The following is a 27,558-nucleotide window of genomic DNA, read 5'->3' as shown; positions in this document are numbered from 1 at the left end:
ACGGGGGGGGGGGGGAGTGTCAAGGAGAGAGGGACACAATGCAGTATCAAAACTGAAAAGCAATCTGATTTCCTCACAAATTTCAAGTGGAAGGACTGACCTGACACTGGTTATTTTATTTTCACGGTATTAAACAGCAGAATGACTTCATTTTGTCCTCAACCGGTATTAAACAGCAGAATGACTTCATTTTGCCCTCAATAGACTTATGAGAGTGTGTGTGTGTGTGTGTGTCCAGCCCTCACCTCCATCAGGCAATCAGCAGTTAACAAAAATAGATTTTTGCATTGTTCTGTGGATATTCTGAAAGAATTTCCTGTGCCAAGACCTTCTGATGATTTCTTCAGAACAGCTTAGGAAAGCCTGCCAAGAAAGTCTTTGTTTCTCTCCTCACCAAGAAATCACAGATGCAAAAAATACTCTGGCAGGTAAAAATTTTAAATAGCTCTCTAGGTAAGCACTGCTGTGACCCCTCAGGCCCCTGTGATATTTATACTTCCCATCAAAGAAATGCAGGTTTTAAAGCCATTCCTAAAATGATAATCCAGCCACTGGAAATCTGAAGATTGACAGAAGCTTGCTAAGAATATAAAAGCCAGCATGACCTCTTGTGTTTGAGTACAGGTAAGCAGGTTGTCAGTCATGTGTCCTGCCAAGGAGAACAAGAAGGGAGAGAGCTCTTGTACACCTTTTTGCCCTGTTGAAGTGGAGCAACTTAGCAGCAGACCTTTCAGCTGGAGCAACACCCTTGTCCACACCCCCTTGTTTGAATGCAGAGGTTATCATCACATATTATACATGATAATTGCAGCAAATTATATTTGCTGCAACGTAACTGAAATTAGAAAAAAAGCATTTTCACAGATTGAAGAGGTGTCACCAGTTTAAGAACCGATAGCGTGCTGGAGCTATTCTATCAGCTAACAAGCAGTTGATGAGTATATAAAAGGCTGTATTTCAAGTCAGAGCACTCGTTCATAACACCAAATCAATTAAAACAACCTGAACAGCATCACAATTTCTCTTTTATAAAAATAAGCTCGTATTAAAGAACCCTTTTAAGTAATTTATGTAATTTCGCCTTCCTCATTATCCATCAGGTAAAGAAACTTCAGTACAAGATGAACATTTTTGAATAATGCAATAAATTGTTCTACTTTACAACATTAGTTCTCTGTGGTTCTTACCTGTTTGAGTACATCTAATATGAGCTCATTAAAGACTTCATTGATTGCCATGGAGACCGTCTGTCGGTCCATCCCTTTACTGAACTGCCCGCTTCCGATGAGATCGATCAGCTCCCACGCAGAAAGACCTTCTCGACTGGTGTTGAGAGCAACCTTATAATGGTCAAATTGCTCCTGCTGCCAGCCTGCCCCCATGGCCTCCGTGAGTTTTTTAAGTAAATATTCAATCTGTAAAGAAACACAAACAGAAATCAGGGAAATCAGGAGTTTCAGAGCTGTAAACTAAGCTTCTCTAGGGACTATCATTACAGCTGGATTCCTGTGTCCTCATGTCAGCCCCTAAACAGAAGCAGTTTAATCAGCAAAGATTTTAGGCTCCTGTCTCAGTTGAACTTTTGACTGCCAAGCCCATCCCGCAGCTCTTCTCTTCGTAGTAAAGAAACACAGAATTGAATCTGACAGTCTCTTTTAATAATTTCAGGTTCCCACAGGACACATGGGACCTTCCCTGCAACAGCTTCCAAACCATGATGGATGAAGCGTGAGAAAGCAAGAAGTTTCAAAAAGTATTCATGTAAGATAAAAGGCAAACAAATTAGAAAAAATAAGAAAAGATAGCACTTTGGACAAGAAGTGAAATGAAAAACTACAAAGCTCTGGTCACATAGCTTAGTCTTCACTTGACCCCTCTTCCCTAGCTCTCAAGCACTTCCATCACGGGACAAAATCTTGGGAGATGTATCAAGAGAAGTAAAAGAACAAATTTTTTGTGTCTGCTTCTACTGTTTCTAAGATAAACTCCTTTTCTTTTAGTCTTTCAACATTCTGTAAGCATTACCATACACAGAATAATAGCACTAATAACAGAGTCAAAATAAACACAAGAATGAAAAAGAGGGAAAGAAGGCTGAGTTTCTTCTTTTGTTTGTTTTTTGTTTGCTATAAACTCATTGCTGTTTGCTTTTTAAACTAGTTTTCAGTATTTTAAACTAAGCCCCCCAACAGCATTGAGGACATGTAAAGTGCTTTTAATGGCTCTTTAAACAAAGTAATTGGTGAGAGCCTTCCTACAAAGACCTCTACACAACTAAGTAAAAGCCTGGCTTCTAACTTTTTATGACTGAAGTCACCAATTACAGCATTTCACCCAGATTTGAAGACAGACCAAGCTGATGTGGCCTTCAGCTATTTTGGGTAATGGCTCACTGCGTGTCCTCAACAGCTTCATAGGGAACCCAACTACTGCCTTCAGAAACCAGCCAGTTTGAAGAAGAACTCTTGAAGAAGGAAGCCTGAGTGACCCCACACTGGAGCACCCTCCTGCACCAGCCCACCGCAGGGACAGGGCAGCACCAGCTCCCCCAGGACCTGGCCTTTCTCTCCAGCCACCAGAAGGCCAACAGGTAACAGGCAGGTCATTCCCAGAGCTGCAGACCGGGGCTCATCCCAGCTTTCCTGCCTCTCCACGGGCAGGAGGGATGCGACAGGGTGGGCACTGTGCACTGCCCGGTGGAAGTGGGGAAGGAAAGCACCACCATCCTTCCAGGTTCTCTCCATGCATGTGGAAACAACATGGATTTCCTCAAGTGTCACTTTTCTGAAGGTTAGTCCTTCAGGTCGGTCTGCTCCACTTTCACTTTACCTATTTTAGGTGTGGTTTTGGAAACAGTGACTCAAGGAGTCTGGATCCCATTATCAAAAACGACTAAGGTGTACAGCATGAACGTGCCTTGTTGAAAAGTGGCGGAAACCAAATGATTTTCAGGGTGTCATTTTTCTAATCACCAATGCTGGTTCACCTCTGCTCCTCAGCAATTCTTGAAAGCACAATGCAACTTCTCCTACGGGTAAGAAAAACCCTGGCTGAGAGAGCCAGAGGACGTGTCACCACAAAATAAATTAACTTTCCAGCTATGACTCAGCTGGTTGAATAGGCTTTTGAGCACCCAGCAGCTTCTAGGTAAGAGATTTGGCAGTACAAAGTGTCACTTTTCTGAAGGTTAGTCCTTCAGGTCGGTCTGCTCCACTTTCACTTTACCTATTTTAGGTGTGGTTTTGGAAACAGTGACTCAAGGAGTCTGGATCCCATTATCAAAAACGACTAAGGTGTACAGCATGAACGTGCCTTGTTGAAAAGTGGCGGAAACCAAATGATTTTCAGGGTGTCATTTTTCTAATCACCAATGCTGGTTCACCTCTGCTCCTCAGCAATTCTTGAAAGCACAATGCAACTTCTCCTACGGGTAAGAAAAACCCTGGCTGAGAGAGCCAGAGGACGTGTCACCACAAAATAAATTAACTTTCCAGCTATGACTCAGCTGGTTGAATAGGCTTTTGAGCACCCAGCAGCTTCTAGGTAAGAGATTTGGCAGTACAAAGAAATAAAGAAGTGTTTTTCCCCACACACATTTCACCTCCAGGACTCCCAGGCCTCCCTGTTTAGATGCAGCACACATGCTAATTTTGTGGCTGCTGCTTCTCTCTCTTGCAACCAGTACAGACAAATCCCTTCCTTTCCCTCACACCCACAAGCATGGACCAGAACACGCTCAGCTGGCAAAGCAGCAAATTACCAAATTCACCCTACAGATGGGTGGGCTTCTCCGTGACTGTTCTCAGCCTCACAGCCCCATCTCTAGCAGCACGTGGACTGAGGCCACAGCAAAATGGAGAAGCTGCCGCGCTGCACCGTCTGGAGGAGCGTTCCCTCTCCCCTGAAGGAGCAGGAAGCACGTATCCCTCCCAGATGTGGCTGCCACATCCTCTTCGCAAGGGCTGTCTAAGAGAGGACAGGCCAGCGGGTCACAGAACGAGCCCCCAGGCTGGGTGCAGAAGTTGTGGAGAGCACTGCTTTTCCTTTCAGCCTCACCCCGTAAGGCGTTTCAGTATTTTTAGCTCCTCCTGCAATCCTTACTAGCAAAGAGAGGATCTGTGGAAGCGGCAGTCACACTGCAGACAGGCACAACCAACACAGGGTATGAGGTGACACTTTCAGCCCCTCTGCCTTTTGAGTAAAGCACCCCCGGGGCTGGGGGGGGCACCTCTGCACACATGCTTTGTCCTTCCCTGCGTGCCCAGCACAGAGAAGGTGACACGGGTCCCTGCTGCTGCACCACCAGGGCTCTATGTGCCACCTTCACCGGGGCTGGTGTGCAGACGGGCCACCAGAACGGGCCACAAAGCATGTCCCATGGTGGTCCCACACACAGCTCGGAGCTGCTGGAGCTCACACAGCACAGAAATTTCAGCACGCCCCCCCCAGCAGCCAACAGATAACTTTTACTAGCTTTCTGTAAAATTCAGGAACTAATTCCTTTAAAAAAAACATCTAAAATATACTTTGCTGATTTTCACTCTCCAAAGTTCCTGAAGTTAAAAAACTAATCCGAGGCTGTTAAGCATCAACTCCCATAAATCCTCTGCATTCAGTTAAAGGCAGGAAGCAGCTTACTTCCTACCCCAGACAAGTTTTACAGAAAAAAAAAAAAAAAGAAACAACGCCAAAAAGTCCTTTACAACGTGCAAGACCAGCAACACCGCAAAGCTGTTTCCAAACAAACCTCCTAAAACCTGGACTTGAGGGGCTGAAATGAGCACTATCAGAGCAGGAGAAACACTTTCCCCCCCGCTGAAAACACATCCTGCCACTCAGCTCAGTCCCTCCCAGCAGCAGCACTTCTCAGCTACCATCCTGTACCTCAGCTGAAAGCAAAGCCAAAGTAACCGAGGCTTAATGAGGTAGGTAATATACCTGCCAAAATGCTAGACACCATTTAAAAAAAAAAAAAAAAAGGTGGTCCCACACACAGCTCGGAGCTGCTGGAGCTCACACAGCACAGAAATTTCAGCACGCCCCCCCCAGCAGCCAACAGATAACTTTTACTAGCTTTCTGTAAAATTCAGGAACTAATTCCTTTAAAAAAAACATCTAAAATATACTTTGCTGATTTTCACTCTCCAAAGTTCCTGAAGTTAAAAAACTAATCCGAGGCTGTTAAGCATCAACTCCCATAAATCCTCTGCATTCAGTTAAAGGCAGGAAGCAGCTTCCTTCCTACCCCAGAAAAGTTTTACAAAAAAAAAAAAAAAAAAGAAACAACGCCAAAAAGTCCTTTACAACGTGCAAGACCAGCAACACCGCAAAGCTGTTTCCAAACAAACCTCCTAAAACCTGGACTTGAGGGGCTGAAATGAGCACTATCAGAGCAGGAGAAACACTTTCCCCCCCGCTGAAAACACATCCTGCCACTCAGCTCAGTCCCTCCCAGCAGCAGCACTTCTCAGCTACCATCCTGTACCTCAGCTGAAAGCAAAGCCAAAGTAACCGAGGCTTAATGAGGTAGGTAATATACCTGCCAAAATGCTAGACACCATTTAAAAAAAAAAAAAAAAAATCATTAAAACTTAATGAACTTCAACTTCAAAATGTATTGTTCCAAGATTTCACAACCTATTATGCTGCTTGAGGCATGCAGCCCTCAAATTCCTTTGGTTAATTAAACAATGGGGACTCACTTGCAGACAAAGAGACACACACAAAAAAATCATACCTGAAGAGATTTTTTCACTTTTTTTGCTCAAGCCATATGAACAACATGTATATCAAACTAAAGGTGTGGAAAAGCAGCAACGAAAAGCTCTTCACTAGCACACGTTATCATGTAAAGCATTCAAAATAAGTCAATGTATCCTTTCCTTTAATGTCATTTGTATACATTTTACCTTATTTTGATTATTAGAACAGATTTAAACATTTAAGTCTGCTAACCCCCATCTACAATTCACTAACATGACTACAAATATCCTACAATCCCATGGAAATATATAAAATAGCTTGTTATTTTAAAAGACATTAACTCTTAACTGAAAAAAGGGCCTTTGGATATTATAATTTAATTTCTAAAATAAAAAAAAAAAAAACAAAACACAAGCTTTATCTTGAATTCAGATAAGCCCATGGCTAACCAAAGTCCTCAGAAAAATTTTATCTAACATACCTGCTCAATAGCAACAGTGAGCGTTGTAGACATTAACTCTTAACTGAAAAAAGGGCCTCTGGATATTATAATTTAATTTCTAAAATAGAGAAAAAATAAAAACCCCCAAGCTTTATCTTGCATTCAGATAAGTCCATGGCTAACCAAAGTCCGCAGAAAAATTTTATCTAACATATCTGCTCAATAGCAACAGTGAGTGTTGGGGTAGGGTATAAATATGGAACAGCCCAAGGTAAATATAAAGAAATAAATTGGATCAGTGTGGAAGCAAATAAGAGACCATTCATTATGTGCTCGAATGAGGAACCTCTGAGAGCAAACGACATTTCCCCTCCTCCACACAAAGAGACATGTCAACTCAGCAAATAACTGGCACATTAAGACCACTGGCTCAAACGTAATTACTCTTGTGGTTAAGAAGTAGTGCGTGAAGCAACGCTCGCTGCTCTTCTGACTGGACCTTACTTTTGGATATGGACATTAAAACACAGAGCGAGTTGCTAACGCTACGTACGCCAGTACGGACCAACTGGTATGAAAAATGGCTTCCATCTCAAATCCAGAGAAACTTTTCAGCCAAAATTTTGCCAAGAGAAAGCAAAAATAATAAAAAGAACAGAGGCTCTTTAACATGAGCTATGCAGCCTCTATGATATCTTCTTTCAGAGGGCACTTTCTTTTCCCATGTTTCAACACCTATTTGTTTTTCTTTTCCAGGTATTCCTGGCACTATCCTCCATGGGAAATGAAGTATCATAGATGTTTCACATATTTTTCTGATATACAAGTGGGTCTCTCAGAAGATGAAAAATGAAAAATAACGTCAAGGAGGCCTTCACGCCCAGCAGAGCACGGCAGACAAGGCTATTCTGGTTCATAGTATTCAAATAAGGTTTGCCATATTAACAGAGCAGATGTAAAAAGTCTATTCAATGTCGGAAAGAGATAAAAATCCACAAAATTGAATGACCATGATGGCCTGCTCTGAAACCATGGTGACAGGAATAGAAAGTCCCTAAAACAGAAAGCCCATAAACATAAATAATCCAATCTTGAAGTTAGCCATTGTTTAATTGGAGCCCCAAAAGAATACCTAGTGGTAGCTGACAGGATGAAGGTACAGCCTCTAGTTACCTTACATAATTTTAATAGTAAAAATCAAACCTCTAGGAGGAGATGTTATATGTAAGTGAAAGACCACCTTAGTATAATGAGCCAGACAGAAATTAGGACATGCACAAATGAGTTTTTATTATGTAACTGCAAATGACCAGTCAGTTATTTTAATGTGATTTTTTTCCATGTTACCTTTTTGTATACAAGACCCTATGTGTTTCCTAGGAGGTGTGCTGGCTGTGTTAGAAGCCTAGCACCTGATTCTGCAGAACTGAAATAGAGACACCTATCTTGACTCAGTGTGTTGACTGGCTCTTGCACACCAGGTGATGAACCCTACTAGGCACAACATGTTCACATTGTATAAAATTCTGTGGAAGCATATGTTACTGGGCAAGAGACACAAAAGCAATCATATTTCCTTTCACAGTCATCATAAATTTTTTTTTTCATCCCAATAGATCACTACATGCTTTTAAGTCAAATACTTGTTTCTTCCTTTCCACCAAAATTGTTTTCATTACCCAGTATAAGTCATTATCGTCTTTCTTTTTTTAAAATTAAGTTAGGATTAAGTAGTATAATAAAGGTCAACTCAAAAAACAGTGTAACCTGTAAAAATGTAAATCCTAAGGACAACGTGCTGCATAAGCTGAAAACTATCTTACTTTTTCCAGCAATCAAGGAAAGAGTAAGTGAAACGGGAAGAACTGATGCAAGTTCTAAGTGACTAAAAAATCTTTCTAACTATAACCATCAACTTGTGGAGACCATGGGTCAATTAAAACCCCACAGGAGCAGCTTTCATTCTAGTTGTATCAGTTTTGATTCTATTTCTGAATGGCCAAAGTTCAATTCCCAGTATTTCATTCATCATATCAGTTCCTGATACTAGAATGCAGAACAAGAAAGCAAAAGTGGTCACAAACCAAAAACGATTTCTGCAGGAAATGCCTCCAGAAGAATCACCAGCGGACAGTTTCAGGCTTTCCCCTCCTTGGCCTAAAAAACATCACCTCATTTTCAAATGCACAGAAAGCCACACAAAGTTTGGACCCTCTTTGTCCTAACTAGGAGGATTAGAAATGCCGCATGTTAATACAGTTGAAGGCTAGAGGACAAGTGAAAAATGACTCTACAAATCTTCTTTCCTCAAGAAGCCAGGCTTAAAAAACAAAGATAGCAAACACGTTTGGCTTATTTCAAACAAGTTATGTGAACACTAGATCACAACACACAAAGGTACTCTGCAAGCTGTACACTCTATCTACAAGCTTCACTGTTAAGGATGGCCCAGAAACACAACTAACCACACGCTGCAGCCTTCAGGCGATAAAGCATTCCCAAGGCTGCAGTCACACGTCCAGAAATAAGAAAGGGGAAGTGTTTGGAAACCTTTTTATAAAACAGAAAACGTCTGGTTAAACAATACCAAGGCACATGACCGAGTCGGCAACAACCAAGAGGTGAGCTCATGACAGACTAGAAATATTTCTCCTCTGAAGCGTACAGTTCTCTTCACCTTTCTTCCCTTCATTTTATCTTTGTGGTGGAAGAGGCAATGCCTGTGAGAGCTGAAGGAAACACACACTTGGATGTCTGTGTCTCAGATGATCTAGTGGAAAAGACCAGCTGTGGGTTGGGGAAGGAGCTCGCCCCCAGCTCCTTGCTTTCCAGGCACATCAGCAGCATGGCTGCTTGGTAAAGCTCTGCCCACTGCACCAGGAGGCAGTTCTGTTGTTATCCCAAAAACTTACTGATTCTGAAAGCTGTTCATCAGGACTAGTTTCAACTAGAACAAACAAAATACCGCATTGTTTTCCTCCAGTCCATCTGTTTCTCTGTGAAACACCACATTTACCCAGTTCACATAAGCATTTTACTTGATGCACACCAGGACTTCTCACTTGAAAGGAGAGGGAGCTTTCAGATTTGACATCATTTTGCATTTCCCTGGGACATAAGCACCTTTGCAAAACAGACACTCCTGGATCTCTTCCTTTCCAACTCTCCTAGCTGCTCTCAGCTGCCCACCTGTAGCCAGCAGAAGTAACACTGGAGCCCAAGGCCATTACCAGTGCCCTGCATAACCACCAGTTCTGTCTCTCTGTGACCTGACTGCTCCCTACAACACAGAGGGACCCTCTCAAGCTTGAGGTCACATCCCAAAACTGCCCACCTCAACCCAGACCCTTCCCCATGCTGGATTTTACTAACCTTATTCCATTCAAGTGCAGGGTGGCCATCTCTCCCTCTACAGCAGCTGAGGAGCGTAGGCCAGATGCTGCCTCTGGCTTTCAGTCCAGCCTCCACTAAAGGAGCAACTTCTGGCCCCTTTGTCACCTCTCCACTCCTTTCAAATTCCCTCTTTGTAACTGCTTTCCTCACTTTCCTCTTTCTAAAGTTTTCCTCAGCCCGTGTCTCCAAAACCTTTCCAAAGTAGCCTGTTTTCCTTTCTCTGGTTGAGCTGCATCTGTTCCCAATTTGCTGCCCATTCAACACCTGGGCAGGGAATCAAGACTTAACGCTTTGCAGGTGGGGGTAACAGTCCCACCACAATGAGCTGTCTAACACAGAAGGCCTAGCACAACAGCACTAGTGCAAAAGTACACACCAGGGCCAAGAAAGGAAGGACAGCAGCCTCAGTCTTTAGTCAGCCCAGTGCAAAGAAGGTGAAACTGCACCCAAGCAGGAGAGTTTTCCAGATATGAAATTTCTCAAATGAGTCTAGAAAGCACTTAATTTAAAAAAAAAAATTAAAAAAATAAAGAAGACATCCTCATAGCCACACGAAGTTGCATCAACACATTCACTGGAGACCTAAGAAGTTCTATTATAATCTTCCCATCCAGAAGATGGGACGCAAAAGTCTTCAAGGGATCACCCTTCCAACCTGAAAGTATGAGGCAAGTTTCCTAGATACTTCTAAATGGGAAACAAAGTCTCCAAAACCCAAAAGCCTACGAGGTGGAAGGGAGGGAGGAGGGGAAACAGCTGGATCCCACACAAAAGACTGACTCCAAGCCAGAAACTGCAGGTAAATCGTGTGTCGCAATATTCTCAGCCAACAGCAAGACCAACAGACAGGAGGAAAGGGCAGTTTGCTCCCTGGCTGGGAAGCTACAGCCACCCATGAGAGGTCTGCATTGGTCTCACCTAAACATAAACATCACAGAACAGCAATGCTTCTACCACTCTCTCCTCTGTTCTTCACTTTACAAAAATCCCCTCACTGCACATATGATGTGCAAGCCATTGTGTAACTAAATGGCAGGATGCAATGTAAAGTGGTGAAGACTAAATATATAATCAAGCTTTATTATGACCTTAAGAGGCATAAAAAAGTAAATGGAAAGAAAAATACCTTTACTAGGTACCAGTATCAATTTTGAGCACTATTGAAAAGAGTTATTTTCAGGTAGAAATTCTCAGCACTAAGACAACAGCTACAAGTTTGTACAAAAAATGCTTTGCAAATCTGCAGTTTAGATTTAACATTAAAAAATCCAGACATAAGCACTTAAAAGGCAGATGTGAAAGGTCAAGCAGAGAAAAAGCAAAACTGACCAAAATTGAGACTTTGCAACTTTACTTCTGGAATTTTGTGTAAAAGGGTAAATGAGTAAATGTGGAATTTTCCAGAAGCACAGAGACCCCGAGGAGGACAATGCAAACTAGAAAGGAGTGTGTTCCACAGACAGCAATTCCTTCACCAGCTGATTACATTACCTGTGAGGCAAAAGGTTAGAGTGAATACAGGCTTTGTAGGCGATAAGAACAGAGCAGCCTTTCTTTGTCAGGCTCTCTAAGCTTTCTTTAAACAGCATTGCACAATTTAAAACTTGCCGTAATCAAGGAGGTGCAGACACAGATCCACAGTAAGAATTTTAAAAACACTCTAAGTAGAAGAGCAACACAGGTTAACCCTGGATGTTAAGGATGGAAAGGGAAGCAAACAGCAGCCACTATGAAATCTGGAAAACCTCTTTTTGGGCTTGGAGCCGACTGTGCAGCCCATCTCCCACCAAATGGACACGCTGCCATCACCCAGGAGCAAGTGAGAAACGCCCATGGCTCACAGCTGGCAGGTCTGAAGCTTTTAACCAGGCCAACAAATAAGGAGATGTGAAACATCTACCCTCAGGTAAGGCAGGCTGTGCAGTGGGGAACGCAACGACAAACCAGAGACGTGGATTCGAGTCCCAGTTTTGACATTGATTAGTGGCTCTGACCTTGTACAAAAGCCAAATCAGGCACCACTAAGAAAGGAGCCGTCTTAGCTTTTATAACCCCGACCCCTCATCTCCCAGAACTGACAGAAGAAACAGGAAAGAAAGCAAGAAGACAGGCCCTGTCATCACAAGTCTGGCAAAACCAGAAACACTGCACAGGGTGAAAGTCTCCAGCTAAGGAGTGAGTGAAAAGGCAAAACTGAGCAGTTTATTTTGATAGGGAAGGAAGATAGGAAGAGTTATCTGTACTTTATGGTTTGGCACAACAGCTTGGAGTCCAACAGTTGCGTCGTCGTGACACGTAAATCAGCCTGTTTTGATCCCTGGCTGTTCAACAATTTGCAAATATTAATTAATCAGTACTCCATTGCTGGTTTGCAAGAGGTTACACCTACAGTTCTGATCTTTCTGCTTCTTCCCTCGCCCTTCCTCAAGGGGAGAATTGTGGAGATGCTGAAATCTTGCTTTAGGGTTAAAATACCTATTTGAGTGTTGCCCGTACTTGTTAATGAACTCAAAGAAAACTTAAAGAGATCTCTCTGGTATTATTCCTTCAACCATTTCAAGCAAGAGTGTTCAGGTGGCGGCTGCTTTTGATCAGAAACAGACATCATCAGAAAAGTTCGTACTTCTCCTTTTCATCAGGAGGGTGACATGAGACTGAAGACTCATCTTGCAAGTCACAGTAACACAGAGCAGAGGGGAGAATTTTTTTTCAGAATCACACTGATCTACTAACTGGGCAAAATTTTAATCACATATAAGCAAGCATAGTGATTAAAGATCACGTACATGCCCTACTCAATGAGTGAAGCAAGAACCTCAACAGCTCCAAGTACTGGTACTGGAGCTAGTCTCCCCAGCATCAGTGAGTCCACACAAAAGCAAAATAAGCTATTGACTGGGGTGCAGGCAGCACATCCCATTTAGTCCAGGCTGTTTAAATGACAGACATGCACAGCCATCAATATCTAAAGTATCCTGTAGGAATTCCTGCATATGCACCCAGGAAGACACAAAGAAAAGCACCCAAGGCCTTACATTATTAAAAGAGGGGGAAAAAAGTTTTATATTAAACAATTATTTTCTCTTAGATCTCTAGAGTAGCAAGCATTTACATAGTTCAACTGGACATTAGGCAAACTGGCGTTAAACAGCTTAAGTTTTTGCTTCTTACCTCCTCTGGTACAATGATTAAAGGGTATTTGTCCTCTGATAAGAAGTTAAAAATAACCCACACTTTAAATGCATCTTCATCACTAATCAGCAAAGGACTTTTAGAGAGGTTCTTTTTAGCACAGAGAGTCCAGCACATCCTGTTGAATTCAACTTTGTCAAAGTTTCCTTGCACCTAAAATGAAGAAATTGAACCAAAAAAACATTAATATACACAAATGGCACAGAACAACAGACAGGCAAAGTTTAACAGGTTAAATCACACAAAAAGCACCAAGAAGATTCTAGCTTGCAAGAAACATCAAGACCCAAAAAGAGCACTGTAGCAGCCTAGTCTGACTTCCTGCATGGGGTCAACTAAGGTATTTCTTCCAGCAAAATCTACATCCAACCTCCAATTTCTGGTCAAGTTAATAACACCCTGACTTCATGTGAAGGAGGCTACACTGCATTCTGCATTTTCTCTAGGGCTTTAGCTTCCAAACTATCTTCACAGCTGTCTTAGTTCCAACTGCCCTTCTATTGCGCTGAGCTACTGAGAATTGATATAGCAAATTTGGAAACCATTATAGCCAAAACTATATGTGGATATGCTAAAAGCAATATTGGAACAATAGCTGGGAAAGACCTTTAAGATGTTGTTCCACTTCACATTACTCTAACGCATCTCTTCTAGGATATTCATAAATATGTAAGATTTTTTTCTTGAACACTAATCCACCTAAAACCTTTCCTTTTTTCAGACTTGCAGATCTTTTCCTTACTGATAAAAAAAAAATCTTGTTTTTGTTATCCTTTATCATACTTAGCAACTGCACATACCCATCTGTGAATTATTTACATATGCGAAAGCTTTCATTTCCTCTATTTCCTTTTAAAACCCTCATTATGTTAGAGATTAAATCCATTTATCTCCCTACAGCTTTGCAATGCTATTTCTTTGCCAACATGTAACCGATAAAGGCATGTTCTTCACTGTAATGGAAGTCTCTTGAGATTTTGGAAAGCATGTCTAAAGAAACAGGTTCTTGTACCTCTTGTGGTAATACAACAGTAACGTTCAGTAACATTTTCTTATGACAGGCCAAACCATGCATCTTAGATGCTTCAAGGACACCATTGCAAACTGGATGATCTCCTATCCAGTCTGGTAAGCGGTAAAATATAGTGGAGGGTGAGCCAGAGTGGCTAAGTCAAAGATAGACTAAGGAAGTGGATGAACTGATGTGGCTGGAGGGAAAGGAAAAAAAAAGACCAAAAAAAAAAAAAGACAGAAGTAAACAGGAAACCAACCCTATGCCAAGAAGCACTTTAGAGTACAGTTTCCAGCACTAAAAGTGAGCCTATGAAAGAAAGCCATAGACTTTGCATGCTTGCAGAGCAGGCCCCAAGGTAAGTGACCATGCAAGAAGCCAGTTACAGCCATCCTTTGAGAAAGTGGAAGTTGTAGGAGCTATAGCTGCTACAGCCACAAACTCAACATCCTTTTTTTTTTTTTTTTTCACAAAAAACACATGAAACACCAGCTAAGCAAACGAACACCTTTGGAAGAAGGGCTAGAAGCCAGGTTTCCTTTTCCTCCCTCCAATTTGCCTGTGCCTCATGCCTCGGCTACTTTTGCCTGTGCTTTTTCCCGCCTGTCCTCCCTACCCTGCCCAATGAAGCGTGACTTCTTCTCCAAGACATCTTCACCCACCCAGAGGATGAGCAGTTCCACCTTGGAAATGTCCTAGTTGTTATGCTACTCCCAAGGAAGATGCCAATGCAGTGGGAAATCTCCTTTCCTACAGCCACCACCTGGCCAGTGCTCCAGGAACTATAACTAAGATGGATTGCTCTATGAGCAGCTCAAGTTTAAAGCACAGCAGCAACCAGTGACCACAGGGAGAAGTGTGAAGAAAGGCACGGGTCCCTGGCTGGGGTAAAGGAAAGTGTGTGGTTTCTGCTCACGTAGCAAAGCTGGATCGCGTGCGCCTCAGAAACTTGTGTCAAAACCCAAGTCATCTGCAGCATGTTACTGCCCCCGGGACTAGGCAGCAGCCACGAAGGAGGTTTCAGGACCATTTTGCCACAGGGGACTATGTTGTGCTGTGCCAGAGGTCCCACTTCACACATTCCTTTTTTTCAGAATCCAGACTTGGTTCTGAAATGGACTTCACGGGACCCACGAGGTATCCAGCGCAGAGACACTGCTTAGGAATTATTCAAGAACAATCACCAGATGAGAGTGCAAGTCCTGGCTCTTTAAAATAACACTAATTTTGCATCTGTGTGTTTTTTCTAAATGATGAGGCTGTCTGTTAAATAAAGGATATAATAACAAAATTGTTGTTCTGGGGATATTGGGAGGCAGGGATGGAACTATATAGTGCTCTTTAATAAAGAATGAAAATTTCCCTCAGCAATTTGATGTAGCAATGCCAACTGTTCCTGGTACCTACATTCTACAAGAACATTTGCACTGGGTGCAATCCCAAATTGCTTTAGAGCTAACTCCATACCACAAAAGTCTTGGCTGTGTTACTTTGGCTTCCTTGACCAGCAAAGCTCCACTATAAGTGCCTATGTAATAATTACTCTGAATGAATAATCTCTGAATTTATAAGAGACCATTTCTAGACGTCATTTCAAAAAGTAAAAATATTTTAACAGTGTCTAAAGTTATACTTGAACTTATTAGCAAAAGTACTTCTATTAGTTGAGAAACTATAAAAGTAGAAACATTTCAAACAGGAGGTACTCATGTCAAAAAAAACCAGTCATAAACAAATATACAAATTGCTTTTTCATGGCATGAACAAAACACATTTACAAAAACAGATTGGGTCAAAGACTACCCTGGAATTTAAATTTTAAAAGGATTCCACATAACATCTTTAATTACAGTGAGACTCTACTATGAATCCTACAGTGAAATCATCTTGATGTGAAACTAAAATAAGAAATTTATGACGCTGTACTTAGAGACCAGAATTTTGATTGTGTTTGGCCAGAGTACTCATCCTGCTTGCAACCTGTGTGAATACCACACAATTCTGTTGTTTAATTAATGAACAAATCCTCATAAAAGAGATTTTTCCTGTGCAATAGTATACGTGCAATAGTATTAATTAATGAACAAATCCTCATAAAAGAGATGTTTCCTGTGCAATAGTATACGTTTTTAACTGTACTTCATAATTTATCCAAATTATTTGAAGTCACCATTTCATTTGGAAACTTTTACAGTACTCCATACTAATAACTCTGAAGCAACTAGCACTTTTATCTGTGAATCTGCCCAAATGATGAAACATGCAAATTAACTGACCCCTCCAACCTTAAAACTGCTTAAACTCCTAGAGATAAAAACATGATACATGAAAGACATCTACCTTCCCCTTTCTAAGAAGTTTCACAAAATAATCAAAAGAAAAAGGCAGCAAAACCCATACAATTTTCTAGACCTTTAATTTCTACCAGTATGCAAAGTATAATTTGCCATCATAAATATCCTACCAAATAACTCTAAAACATAAGGAAATGAAGAAAATATCTGGTTTGAGTACCAGTGATCAGCTCGGTTCCAAAAATAAGATTGGTAGTGTAAATAGCATTCACTAAGTTGCCTGGAAGATGAGACAATCTGAGGTGTAGAACGATGTCCCTTCTTTGTCTCACCCCACTATGACTCCCCCCTGCTGTAAATTAGGCACGTTGAAAAGGAAACATTTTCAGTTGGCATTAAGAGACATACATTGTCAATAACGGAACAGGCTACAATATATGGTTATGAAACCAAGTAAAACAAATTATAAAGATATTATACTGGCAAGTGACAGCTGCCTCCTGAAAGCGACACTTAAAGAAAGAGAACCGACTTTGTTTCAGATGGAGTAAAACCCTAGATACATCTGTCTGCTAAGAAACAAGCAGTACAATACTAGAAACCATCAATACAGCAATACAAACAATTATTCTAACGATTTATTCAAATTCTCTGTTTGGGTAAGGGTAGTTGCAACCAATTTGCCTCATTAAACTACCGACTTGTGCCTTTCTTGATCAACTCCTTGGTTCTATGTGAAGAGGCTTTATTGCAGGATAACAGAGGGTAAGACGGCACTAAAAATATAATTGCGTTTAAGAGTATTAACAGAAGTTATTTGAAAAGGTGACAAAATCCTCTCAATAAAATTGTAAGTCACAGCTACATATATGTTTTTAAAGAAATCTAAGGATTCATTCTTCAAATATTTTACTAATTTTTTAAACCAAAATATCTTGAATTCAAAAAAATATCTCTTGAGCAGGTTGCACTTGCTCAAATAAATTAATTCACCAGAAGATGTATGACTGGAAATTGAGAGAACTTCCTCTGTATTTGGGGGTATAAAGCAGCAGTCTGACTGGAAATTGAGAGAACTTCCTCTGTATCTGGGGGTATAAAGCAGCAGTCCTTCTTTACTAGCTTTGCTTACTAGCATAAATTAGTAGCATTTGTTCTACAATCACCTCATCTAAAAGAACAGATTACGCCTTGGAAGAAGGAAAAAAAGAAGGGGTTTCTTGTTTGCTTTTTTTGCTTATTTGGTTTAAACAAAGGAGACATGCTATGAACCAGTGACTTCATCCTGGCTGCACGTTGTCTTTTGGCACTGATGTAAAGTCATCTCTCAAAGATGAGATGTCACAATCAAGTTTTTTTCCAGTCCACAAAGATAGCCTTCTGTCTAAAGCATTTCACTAGTTTTTAATAGTACATATCTAAACTGTTTACAAGCATTAGTCAGGATTAAACAACATGAAGTTACAGGTAATTTAATCCTCTTCCTTAATTCTTTCATCTTTCAAGATGAACTAATGGTATGGGTATACCAGGCAATTATCAGAAGCCAGATCAGTGTATTAATTAAATAACACAAGAAATTACACGCACTCATGCTCCTTCTTTTCATGAGAAAGCAAGGTAACTTGTCCTTTGCTTTTACTATGGGATAAGAAGGTACAACAAAGTAGCTAAACACTGTAAATTCACACCAACCTACTTAATGTAGCCGGGTCTTTCATTTTCAAATGAAGTGTTATTTAAATGCAATTGCTCCTCATTTGCATAACAGTTCTTCCTATAAACACCCTTTAACAATAAAGCATGTTTATATTTGAAAAAGCCTTCAACCTCTATTTACCTCTGATGGCTTGCTACTGCCTACATACGGTATTACCAAAAAAGACCCTAGTTCAGACTCTACTACTGTAATCCTTTGGTCAAAATAAAGTAAGGGCCTTTTCTCTTTCCACAAAATTTATATACAAACTGCTTTGTCTCCTTTGAGTCTCACAGGAGCTCAGACAGCCAACACAAATTGGAAATGACATCACAAACTTCTTCGGGACAAAGCTAGGTTCTCCAACACCAACCAACCAAGACATAAAGCAGGTCCCTTTATGTGTATTAATGACCAACAACTCTCATACATAAAACAAGACACTATTACTGGGTATGAGAGAAACACCATCTAGAGAGGCAAAGGAGCTGGTAAGCCTTAGCTAGCTATAGGGAGTTTCTCCTGTTTCCAAGCTGCCAGACTGCATTATACATATCACACTTTTCACCCCTGTTAAATGTAGATTAAAGAAGCAGCCAAAATCAGCAAATTGGGCTAATGAGTTTGTGCAATTGCCGCATTGGAGTTTTCAGCAGCATGTCAGTTCAGGACTCCTTAATATTATGAAAGAAAGCAAACACTTATGTATCTGCAGCCACAACATCAAAGTTTGAGTGTTTCTGGGGTCAGTCCCAAGCATACAAAAAATCAGTAGTATTGAAGCTAATATGTTGGTGCTATCACATGGTTTTTACCATCTAGGCCAGTCTCTCAACAGAAGTTGTCAGGAAGATAGTTTTTTTTACTGTCAAAAATGTCAACCTAAATGTCAAAGGTACAGCTCCCAGAGCCCAGCTGTGACCCACAGTGACTACCTATCTTAGAGCAAGATGGAGAGCAGAGTAGGGGAAATCCTGCCAGCTTTCGAGAGCCTCCCCCATTACAAGGTAGGACAGAAGACTGGAGAGTGCTCAGACATAAAAAAAGAACTTGCAAGACAGCACTTAACAACACTGCCTAATGTCACCCCCCCTGTAATTATTTGAAGGGATTTATTTAACAAAGTACCTTGTAAATAGACATTAAAGATATTTTTGCCCTTCCTGTTTGCAAAGGAGTCTACAACCATATTCTGTTACAGCCACAGTATCAAGTGGGACAATCTAGAGCTCCAAGACACTTTCAAATAAATTCAAGCTGCGGTGCTTTATTAATATGAACATGGTTCTGCATGAACACTTAGAGAGCTTAGACAATGCCCAGATGTAACAGGAAATAGAAACCAAGGAGAGAAAAAAAAAAAGAAGTAGAGGACAGCGCAACCTTTGATTTTAAGGCACAGGCTCTCCAGGGTACCCGCCCCACCCTGACCCCACACCTCACAACCAGAGTGTCTTCACACCAACATGCTTCCTGCAAGCAGAGGTCTACTGTAAAGCCACTCTACCACCAAACCTGATAAAGGAAGGAACAGAACACAAGAATTCAAAACTTACCTTTTCCAAGATGAATTTGTTTAGATAAGGCATGTAACCCTGATTGGAAACTGGTCCCTCATCATCATCCCTAAAGTGCTCCTCCAAGGCCACTGGATCGTGGGGCACATTTAACACCGTGCACAAGTTGTGAGAAAGGACCTAAGGACACAAGAGAAATCAGTGACACTGCTGTCAGCCTTAACCACGCTGCAGTCCCTCCAGAGCAGACCTGTGATTCGCAAAACCATGCACAGAAGGTGATGCCTTCACGTCAGCACAAGTTCTGCCCTGTGGATTTTTGTGAAATGTAACTAAAAACATTGACTCTGAGGATTGGAGGGCTTCAGACAGTTGCCCGTTTACAGAAGCAATGCAATCACAGATAGGTCCATTCCTACACAAGTGCCAACACAGCTACAGAAGCTTCCCTTTGTACACATAGACTTGAAAATCAGGAGGCATGCAGAAACACCAAAGTAGTATTTACAGCTTGCAACTACATAGCCATGGAAAACAACCACAAACACCTAGCCTTTGAAGTTATAAATATTTACTATCTAGCGAAAAGAAGTAAAGAAGAAAACAACTCAATATGCACCTTTACTTTACAAAGGAATGACTACTCAAAGTATTAACTACGGATTTCTCTCATCTGCTTGCTTTCGGGTTGCTGTTCAACATTCAGCCCATATTTCAGTTGGCAAAGGAAAAGCAACATTTATAGAAAGGGGAAGGGTTTAGGCGTGCTTCTGAAATTTTTATTTTAAAAAGGTATTTGCATGAATTTTGTCAAGACCTTAACACCCACCAGCACCCACCATTTCTTGAGAAATGACCTTCAAGAAGAGGCTACACGCTTGACTCGTTTTAAGGAAGTAGAATTGTTGAAAACTAACTGATAGCCAACGCATCTCAACTTCTTTAACTTGGGCCAAGTTTTGTACACACAAGGTACCAACAAGAGGAAGGCAGAGCCTGGATAGCAGTGACTCCTGGGCCACCAACACTTTCCTAAGAAAGGCAAAGAACTGTCCCTTTCATTGTTCACACTGTTTCGAGTCAGGTCAGTCCTATAACATGATGCCCACCAGGACTTAAACATGCTGTCACTCAGGAGCCCTCTCCCCTTGGCATGATGCAGAGTTAAGCCTCTGAAGACCATGTACCAGCTACAGGAACCTGGTTAAGGATTTAACTTCACCTGCCCAGGAATGATCTGTACTGAAAAACTGTAACTAAGAACCAAAGGCAAAATAATGCAGGTAAAACAAAGTCAGGCAGAAGTAAAACATTGGGTCTTTTGAAAATGCATGCTGCTTGTGGTATTTTAAAATCAACAACCAGATGGGACAGACTGCAACTGAATTTTGGCATATGTTTTACTTTTTCACTGTGCAGCACAAAATTAAAAAAACCCACACCCGAATCATGCAAAGAGAAAGCAGTAAAAATATGTGCAGAAAATATTTAAGTGCTCTCTTTAGGTGAGCAGACATAAAGCAGTCAAGATGGGGTAGCTGCAAAACAAGAAGTGAAAGTCTGAAGTCGTCAAAGCCTAGGAAATCAAACCTCTGCCAGATGCTTAAAAAGTCCAGATTTCCTGCCCCCGCCCCCCAAAAAATATGTACATTTACTTTTCTTAGGTATGATAAGAAAACATGCAGAGTCTAAGCACTAGTTACCATAAAATCCTACAAAGATAGCCCAAGGTGCAAGCTCAGTTCAGAGGAGACTTCCTCTCTACATACCTCCAAAGTTTTCTCCTAGAAAAGCACAAATTTCCATGAGAAGTACATATTATCATTGCTGTATGCTAACATTAAGCCACTGGAGCTAACCAGGAGCAAAAGTTTAAAAACAGAACAGCAATAGCATCAGCAATATTACAACAAAAACTGTTATTTCCTGAAGTAGCAAAATAGTAGTTAGAAGTTATCACACTTCACACTATTTCAATAGTATATTTCCCTTCAATCTATCCTTATTTTTAACCACCGCATCAAATCAAGTATTTGAGTCCATGTGATTTACATATGGGGGGAAAAACGTCCTATCATGTGTGTTTCCCCTTCTATTTAAGGCATCTGTTGTTATTTATAGAAGACTGAGGGATTCTTGAATTTCTGAGAGATAAAGATGATCTCATTTTTCCAACCAGACTGTAGTTGCTAATACTATAACTAAAAAAATACTCAGCTAATAAAAATATTCTAAAAGTATAACTGATTTAAGCTTATCACCAAAATAACTTAAAAGTCTCGATAAAACACTTCCTCATCATGTCCTTTCTACATGTTTCCTTTCTCCCTTTTTCAGCCGCCTTGCTCTGTTTGGCCCGTCAGAAACCTAGGTGGTTTCCACATCAAGCAAGCAATTTACCAGGAAAGAATTCCACTTCCAATCGTTTTCTAAGATCTGCCTTATCTGCCACCTCTCCTGTGCCCAGTACTCTCTTTTCATAACTCAGGAAATTCCTCGGTGCCTGCCAAAGCCTGCCACTCTAACCCGGCCAAGCGCCAGCTGAATTCTTCAGTTGCAGGGTAAGCCTGAAAAATTCTGCACTGAGGTCTCATTTTGGGGTTTTTTTTTGTTCTCTCAAATCACATTATCCGGACCATGATATACTCTATTTTAATGATCAATTTAAAAAAAAAAGAAAAAAAATAATCTAGCTGAATACTAGGTGAATTGGGGTACGAAAAATCGCCTTGCCTTGCAGAAGCTCTGTCAACCATGAGGAAGTTTTGCACCAGTGAGGATTATTCCCCCCATGCCCACAGGGTTGCTAGGCAGCTCTTTCTTCCAATGCTTATTATGCTCTGGATGCCAAGTTTAACCACCTACCTTCATGCCAGAGCCAGCTCCTACCCCAGGCTGGAGACCCATCTCCATGCTGCAGCAAATGGGTACTGTGGTGGTCCCCAAACCGTAGTCACTGAGACAGCACAAGCAGTCTGCAAGGGGTCTGCAAAACCAGTGCCCTCTGGGCACAATTTTTCCATTTGCAATTAAAAGTTTCATAAGAAAGATGCCCAGCGGTGCCCAGGGAATCCTGAAGGTGTTCTGCTCTAAATATAAATAACCAGATGAAACAAGCAAGCTGGACACCAAAGGTCATTACAGACTTTGTATTTACTTTATTTATGGCTGGTCTCATGCTGCTACACCTGAAGTGTAGATCTCCAGCCCAGCTCTACTCTGCCACAGCTACTCTCCTCCCATCTCCCATTTTCCAAAACATTGATCTTCTAAAACTTCAAGCACGTGTTGAATTGTTACCATCTGAGTAGTTCCGTTTAACCTTGTCCATAAAAGTGATCTGTATTTCTAAAGGGATAAGGAAGATCTGCTAGACTACTTACTGCTTAGCGACAAAATTTTGGCCCAGATGACAGCAGGCGCACTAACAGGGCAGACTAATCCTACAGTGGCTATTGTCAGCTTCTTCAGTACTTTTTTCTTTTTCTTTTCCATCTTTCAGGGGGGTCTTTTCCCTCCCCCGTCTCTTTTTAAGATTGTAAAACGTTGGCATTGCAGTTCCCGACAGCTCCATTCAGTGGCTTTTGTGTGAATTCATTCCAAGACATTCTTGGCTCATCTCTCCCTGACATCCATGTCAGCAGCTACCCAGCCAAAGTAACACTACTCACAAGTACTCTCCCGTTCCCTTTTCTGATCAGCGTGGAAAGCAGCATCGTATATGCCCCCTTGTCACAGGCACAAGGTCTTTTTCAGCCAAGGTACGTCTTAAGCATATAGTTTCTTGCACCATAGCATCTCCCAGGTACAGCTTCCTTATCCACTTGGGTATCTCCATTCAGAATCTCATTATTTTACATTGGGGTTAGTGCAGCAACCTCTTCCCCAGCCGGACAAGTGTATTCAAGCCCAGTATCCACCAGCTCAAATTCCTGATGCTAACGCCCTTCACCCACATCACCTCTTCGTTCCTTCATTTGCTCCCTGCTCCCTTGGGCAGTCACAGACCCCTTGTCACCATCCTCAACAACCTCAGCCTTCCTCTTGCCCTCATTATCAGCACATCCCCGTTGGCCCCTAGTCACATACTGGTGCCAGCCCGCATCTTTCCAATTGCCAAGGGAATTGCCTTTCTGCCCTGCGGCTCCTGGCCCTTAGGAAGAGCTTCCAGTAAGTATCCTCCACCTACTGAGCCTTTTTTCTACTTCTTCCTTGAAACCAGGTGACAAAACCTCAAGGACAAAGGTTAAACGGGCTGCTGCTCCACTGGCAGCTGCTGATCTCAGGTGCGGCATCATAGCCCTGTGATTTCCTAATCTCTCCCATTTTGGTCTACAAGCTGCCTTGGTTTGCCAGCTCTCCTGGAAGAGGGGCATCCCTCCCCTCGCCCCTTACAGACACAATTTCTCATGGATACCCGAATACGAACGCTTCTGAGCCCCGTTAATAATGTCAGAGCACAAGTCTCTCATAGTGAGTCATCGTGACTAATTTCCTACCATCCCTCAATGTTGTACAAAGTCAATTGTCCGGCCGGGGTCCTGCCCACTCGTCACAGGCTCTCAACCCTTCCAGTGCCTTGCTACATTGTTCGAGGTCTTCCTCTCCGTTCAGACCATCCCTCTTGCCCCTGGTTACACCATTCTTCCTCTTCCCACCGGCCACTGACTTCCCATTCAGTAAAAAAGGCAAAACAAAGATAAGAGATACAATAATCCTATACCATCCTAGATAGGATTAAAGACTGGCTTAAATTTTCTAAACCTTGGTCACCCACATGTTCTGGGCCCGAAGGAGACAGTATTTTCACAAGGTGCTCACCATCCATGCCCTGCAGATATCACACCAGCAATCCAAGACTTTAAAAATCCACCTCACAAAATGAACACACAAAATGAAGTAGAAACAAGTCACAAAGCAACGTAAGGAAGAGCTTCCAGAGTGTAAAGATTAATTGGTATGTAGTCTTTCCAAGATCCAATCATACACATATACTACAAGGAGTGTTGCTGGCTACATTTAAACTACATTTAAAATGACTTTGTTTCAAGATTCAGATGAAAAGCAGACTGAATGCTGGCACATTACAGAAACTTTTAATGTAAGTCACTTTTAAACTTGCAGATTGCAAGAAAGATGAAACTGGATTTAAATATAGGAAAGCAAGTATTTGCATGTAGCTTGTGTTCGAATCACAACAGCAGCTATAACTGCAGACACAAAACTTATACTTTAGTTTTGCTATATCAGTGTTTGAAAGGGCTGGAACACACTGAGAACATAATGATTGTGTCCATATTTAAAGATGTAATTTAAGAAAAGAATACAGACATTTTTCTGCTGATGTAGAAAAAGGGCAAGATCTGCAGCCAGTAGAATTTCTGAAGATTACTGATTAGACAAGAAAAAAATTTAAAAATCAGTGCATACTGGAAGAAGATAATATTCAAAATTACAGAGAGGACTGATTTGACCATCTCTTCTCTCAGCAGCTCAGCCCATATCTTTACAAAAGATACAAATGGATAGAAGACATCTCATGAAATCCTTACTATTCCAAGCAAGTCCTAGTTTTTCCTCCAAGTGTTTGCTGTTTCTCCAGACTACAAAACAGACCCAATTCACTCAGCTTCCATCCCTTTGCTCTAATAAAACAATGTGTGATGCAAGCCCTTTAAAGTAGGCTTCAGCTACGTAACACACATTAAACTTTCTCACAGTATTTAATGAAAAGTATTTATTATTATGGAAGGTTCAAAGATCGCTTCTATAGGTAGAGAAACTGGAAATCACTTTCTTTAACAAACCACATGTTATACTTAGGACTTTATATGCAACATGATGGCAATACCTTATACTGGCTTATCCAACTCAAAGATCCGTTGTCAATAAGTTTTCTTAATGAGGAGGGAAGAGTTCAACAAGTTGCAACACTGCATGCTGTTCTCAGAAAACAATAGGAGGGTGTTTTTTTTTTTATAACAGGAGTATCATTAAACTATTAAACATATTTTTCTAATGCCACAGATCTCCACTAACCTGTTTATCTCCAAGCCTCATCTCTCCATTTTCTAGGGGTGCTGTACCTTCCCCACAGCAACGTGGATGAGAAGTACCTTATTGTGAAATACCTCCTTAATACAACTTATCTCTAAATCAATCAGGCAGGAACTTCTGTTTTGCTGTCCTGCCTACCCCTTTCTGCTGTGCCAATGTGGTGCTACTGCCACAACGTACACCATTTCTCCCCAGTAGGACTATCAGCTTGACATCACATTCATCATTTGCCACAAAAAGCCAATGGAAGAACACCCTCTACTTCTTCCTGTGTTCCCTGAAAACTAACTCCTGGTGGCCACTGGAGAAGGCAGCAACCTCATTTCAGACTTGTTTCTGCATTCCCCTACTTGACACTTCCCTCAGGAACCTTTGTATCACAGACAGAACTGCACAGACCCACGAAGAACCACTTTTTTTTTCATCCCTCCTCTCTTTGATAGACAGAATGAAACATCAAAACGGTTTAGGAAGATGTCTGACAGGCAACAAGACAAGTTTAATTTCCTCTCTCTCCTTTTTATTTTTTTACCTTTTGTAAACACAAGCACTTGTAGACATGGGGCTCTAATAAGACAGCAGAGCGTGACAACGCAAGCAACTGTGCTTCAGTCTGGAAATACAACCACTGCTCTGATCCACCTACATCAGTCAGTGATCTTAGAGGGGAAGTGATGACACCTCCATCACAGCAAGCCATCCAAGCCCACCAGCATCCTGCACCAGCTGCTTCTTTAGCCACTTAATTCACCCAAGCACCCGTGTGACCATGACAGCTTCCTCACTGACCAGCACGCCCACACGTGATGCAGACACACCTCCTGGGTCACCACACTGAGCACACAAATCACAGCTGCGCACAAGCGTGACAGGAAAACAGGATTCCTTTAAAAAGCAGGACAATAAAAAAACGCCTCCTCTCTGCAACATTCTTCAGTTAGTTCCGCAACACTAACAGTCACTTTTGTGACGCCACCCGTGAAAGACCTGGGGCCTGCACAGGTTTTCAGCTTGAGCTTGCAGTCAGGTCTGGCCTCTCACCTGACTCCTGCCCCGCAGTCACTCCTGGCCAAGTTAGGCTGCTGTTATCTCGCAGCCTGATCACCCCGAGCGAAGAAAAGGAGAAGAGGAAGAGGCTGCTTGCAGCACGTTGCATGTTGTGGACACTTATTACATAATGCTGAAAACAAAGTCCATTAGCTACTGACCAGGCTTGGAAATATCACCCACAGCGCAGCCACTTTCCCTCGTGGAGCTGATCCCACAAAGGCCACAAACTTCAAGTAATCATTGTGGCCAACACAATTCCAGCACTTGGTACAAGGACCCACAGTCTCAAATGTCGACAGGTGTTGCGTTCTTATTCAAAATATTTATTTAGCCAGATTCCTGCTATTATTCCCAGGCCAAGACAGCCCCATAAAGCAGGGCCAAGACGGGATCAGATTCAGCAAGCTGCCTGAGAGCTCTTTTAAGAGCACAAACATTACTTCAGCGTATAAGCTAAGCAAAGAATGGCACAGTTGGAGCCTCTTGACTAATTCTCCTGTTTATATCCAAATAAGAGAGCACTGTGGAACCTCGCTCTCCCCTTGGCAAGCCATGAATTTGGCTTGGACGCAGCCAGCCCCTATAGATGGGACCTTGTGGCTACCCCACAAAAGGTTTTGGCCAGCAAGGGTACCAAGGACAGGCGGTTGAAAGCGGACCAGAAGCACAACAAGGGTTTGTGCGTTGACGTCTTGGGGAGGACGAAGCACTTGCCAGGGCTGACTGAAAACCAGCCCCCGAGGGCGCGAGGCAGGGCCCGCACAAGCCTCCCACAGGACAGGCCCCACACCAACGGCACCCCAACGGAGAAAACGCGATTTTCACAGCACCCAAGCCAGCTTCGAAAAGGGGCAGCCTCATCCCCTCACCCGGCCCCCAGCGTGACCGCCTCAGGCCGAGCACTGCCACGGTCACCGTGGAGGCAGCTGGTGGGGTCGCCCCACGCCCGTGTCACGGCCCCTCAGGCCCATGGCGGCGGCCCTTCGCGCCCACATCGGGTCCCGGCCCCACACCGCTCCCCCCGGGCCCCGCCACCCCGCTCTCCTCGCTGCCCCCGCCCGGGCCGGGCCGCCCCGCTTTACCTTGAGCTGGGACTTGGAGACCTTCCCGCTGCGGTCGAGGTCCAGGGCGGTGAAGGCGTGCCAGATGGACTTCAGCAGCTCCTCCTTGAGGCCCACCATGGCCGGCCCGACGGCTGC

At 42.3% G+C, this 27,558-nt stretch overlaps 1 protein-coding gene and 1 long non-coding RNA gene across 2 annotated transcripts in view; one reads left to right on the top strand and one right to left on the bottom strand.

The window, feature by feature from the left end:
* LOC106902813 overlaps positions 1–1,792 on the top strand; it is a 16,548-nt gene extending 14,756 nt beyond the window's left edge. The window contains exon 3 of the long non-coding RNA XR_001414597.1: positions 1,669–1,792. This is a non-coding gene — a long non-coding RNA (uncharacterized LOC106902813). The remainder of the gene's footprint in view (positions 1–1,668) is intronic.
* SWAP70 (SWAP switching B-cell complex 70kDa subunit) overlaps positions 1–27,552 on the bottom strand; it is a 43,310-nt gene extending 15,758 nt beyond the window's left edge. Inside the window, exons 1-4 of the mRNA XM_014966607.1 lie at positions 27,442–27,552; positions 19,292–19,432; positions 12,710–12,883; positions 1,188–1,415 (exon numbers count right to left, since the gene is read on the bottom strand). Of these exons, the coding sequence (XP_014822093.1) occupies positions 1,188–1,415; positions 12,710–12,883; positions 19,292–19,432; positions 27,442–27,540 (642 nt within the window). The 5' untranslated portion in view covers positions 27,541–27,552. The remainder of the gene's footprint in view (positions 1–1,187; positions 1,416–12,709; positions 12,884–19,291; positions 19,433–27,441) is intronic.
* Positions 27,553–27,558: the final 6 nt, after the last annotated feature.

Source organism: Calidris pugnax, unplaced genomic scaffold (assembly GCF_001431845.1).
Source record: "Calidris pugnax isolate Ruff unplaced genomic scaffold, ASM143184v1 scaffold26, whole genome shotgun sequence".
Lineage (NCBI taxonomy): Eukaryota > Metazoa > Chordata > Aves > Charadriiformes > Scolopacidae > Calidris > Calidris pugnax.
The sequence above is the reverse complement of the archived record's forward strand: the minus strand, read 5'-3'. Positions and strand labels throughout refer to the sequence as shown.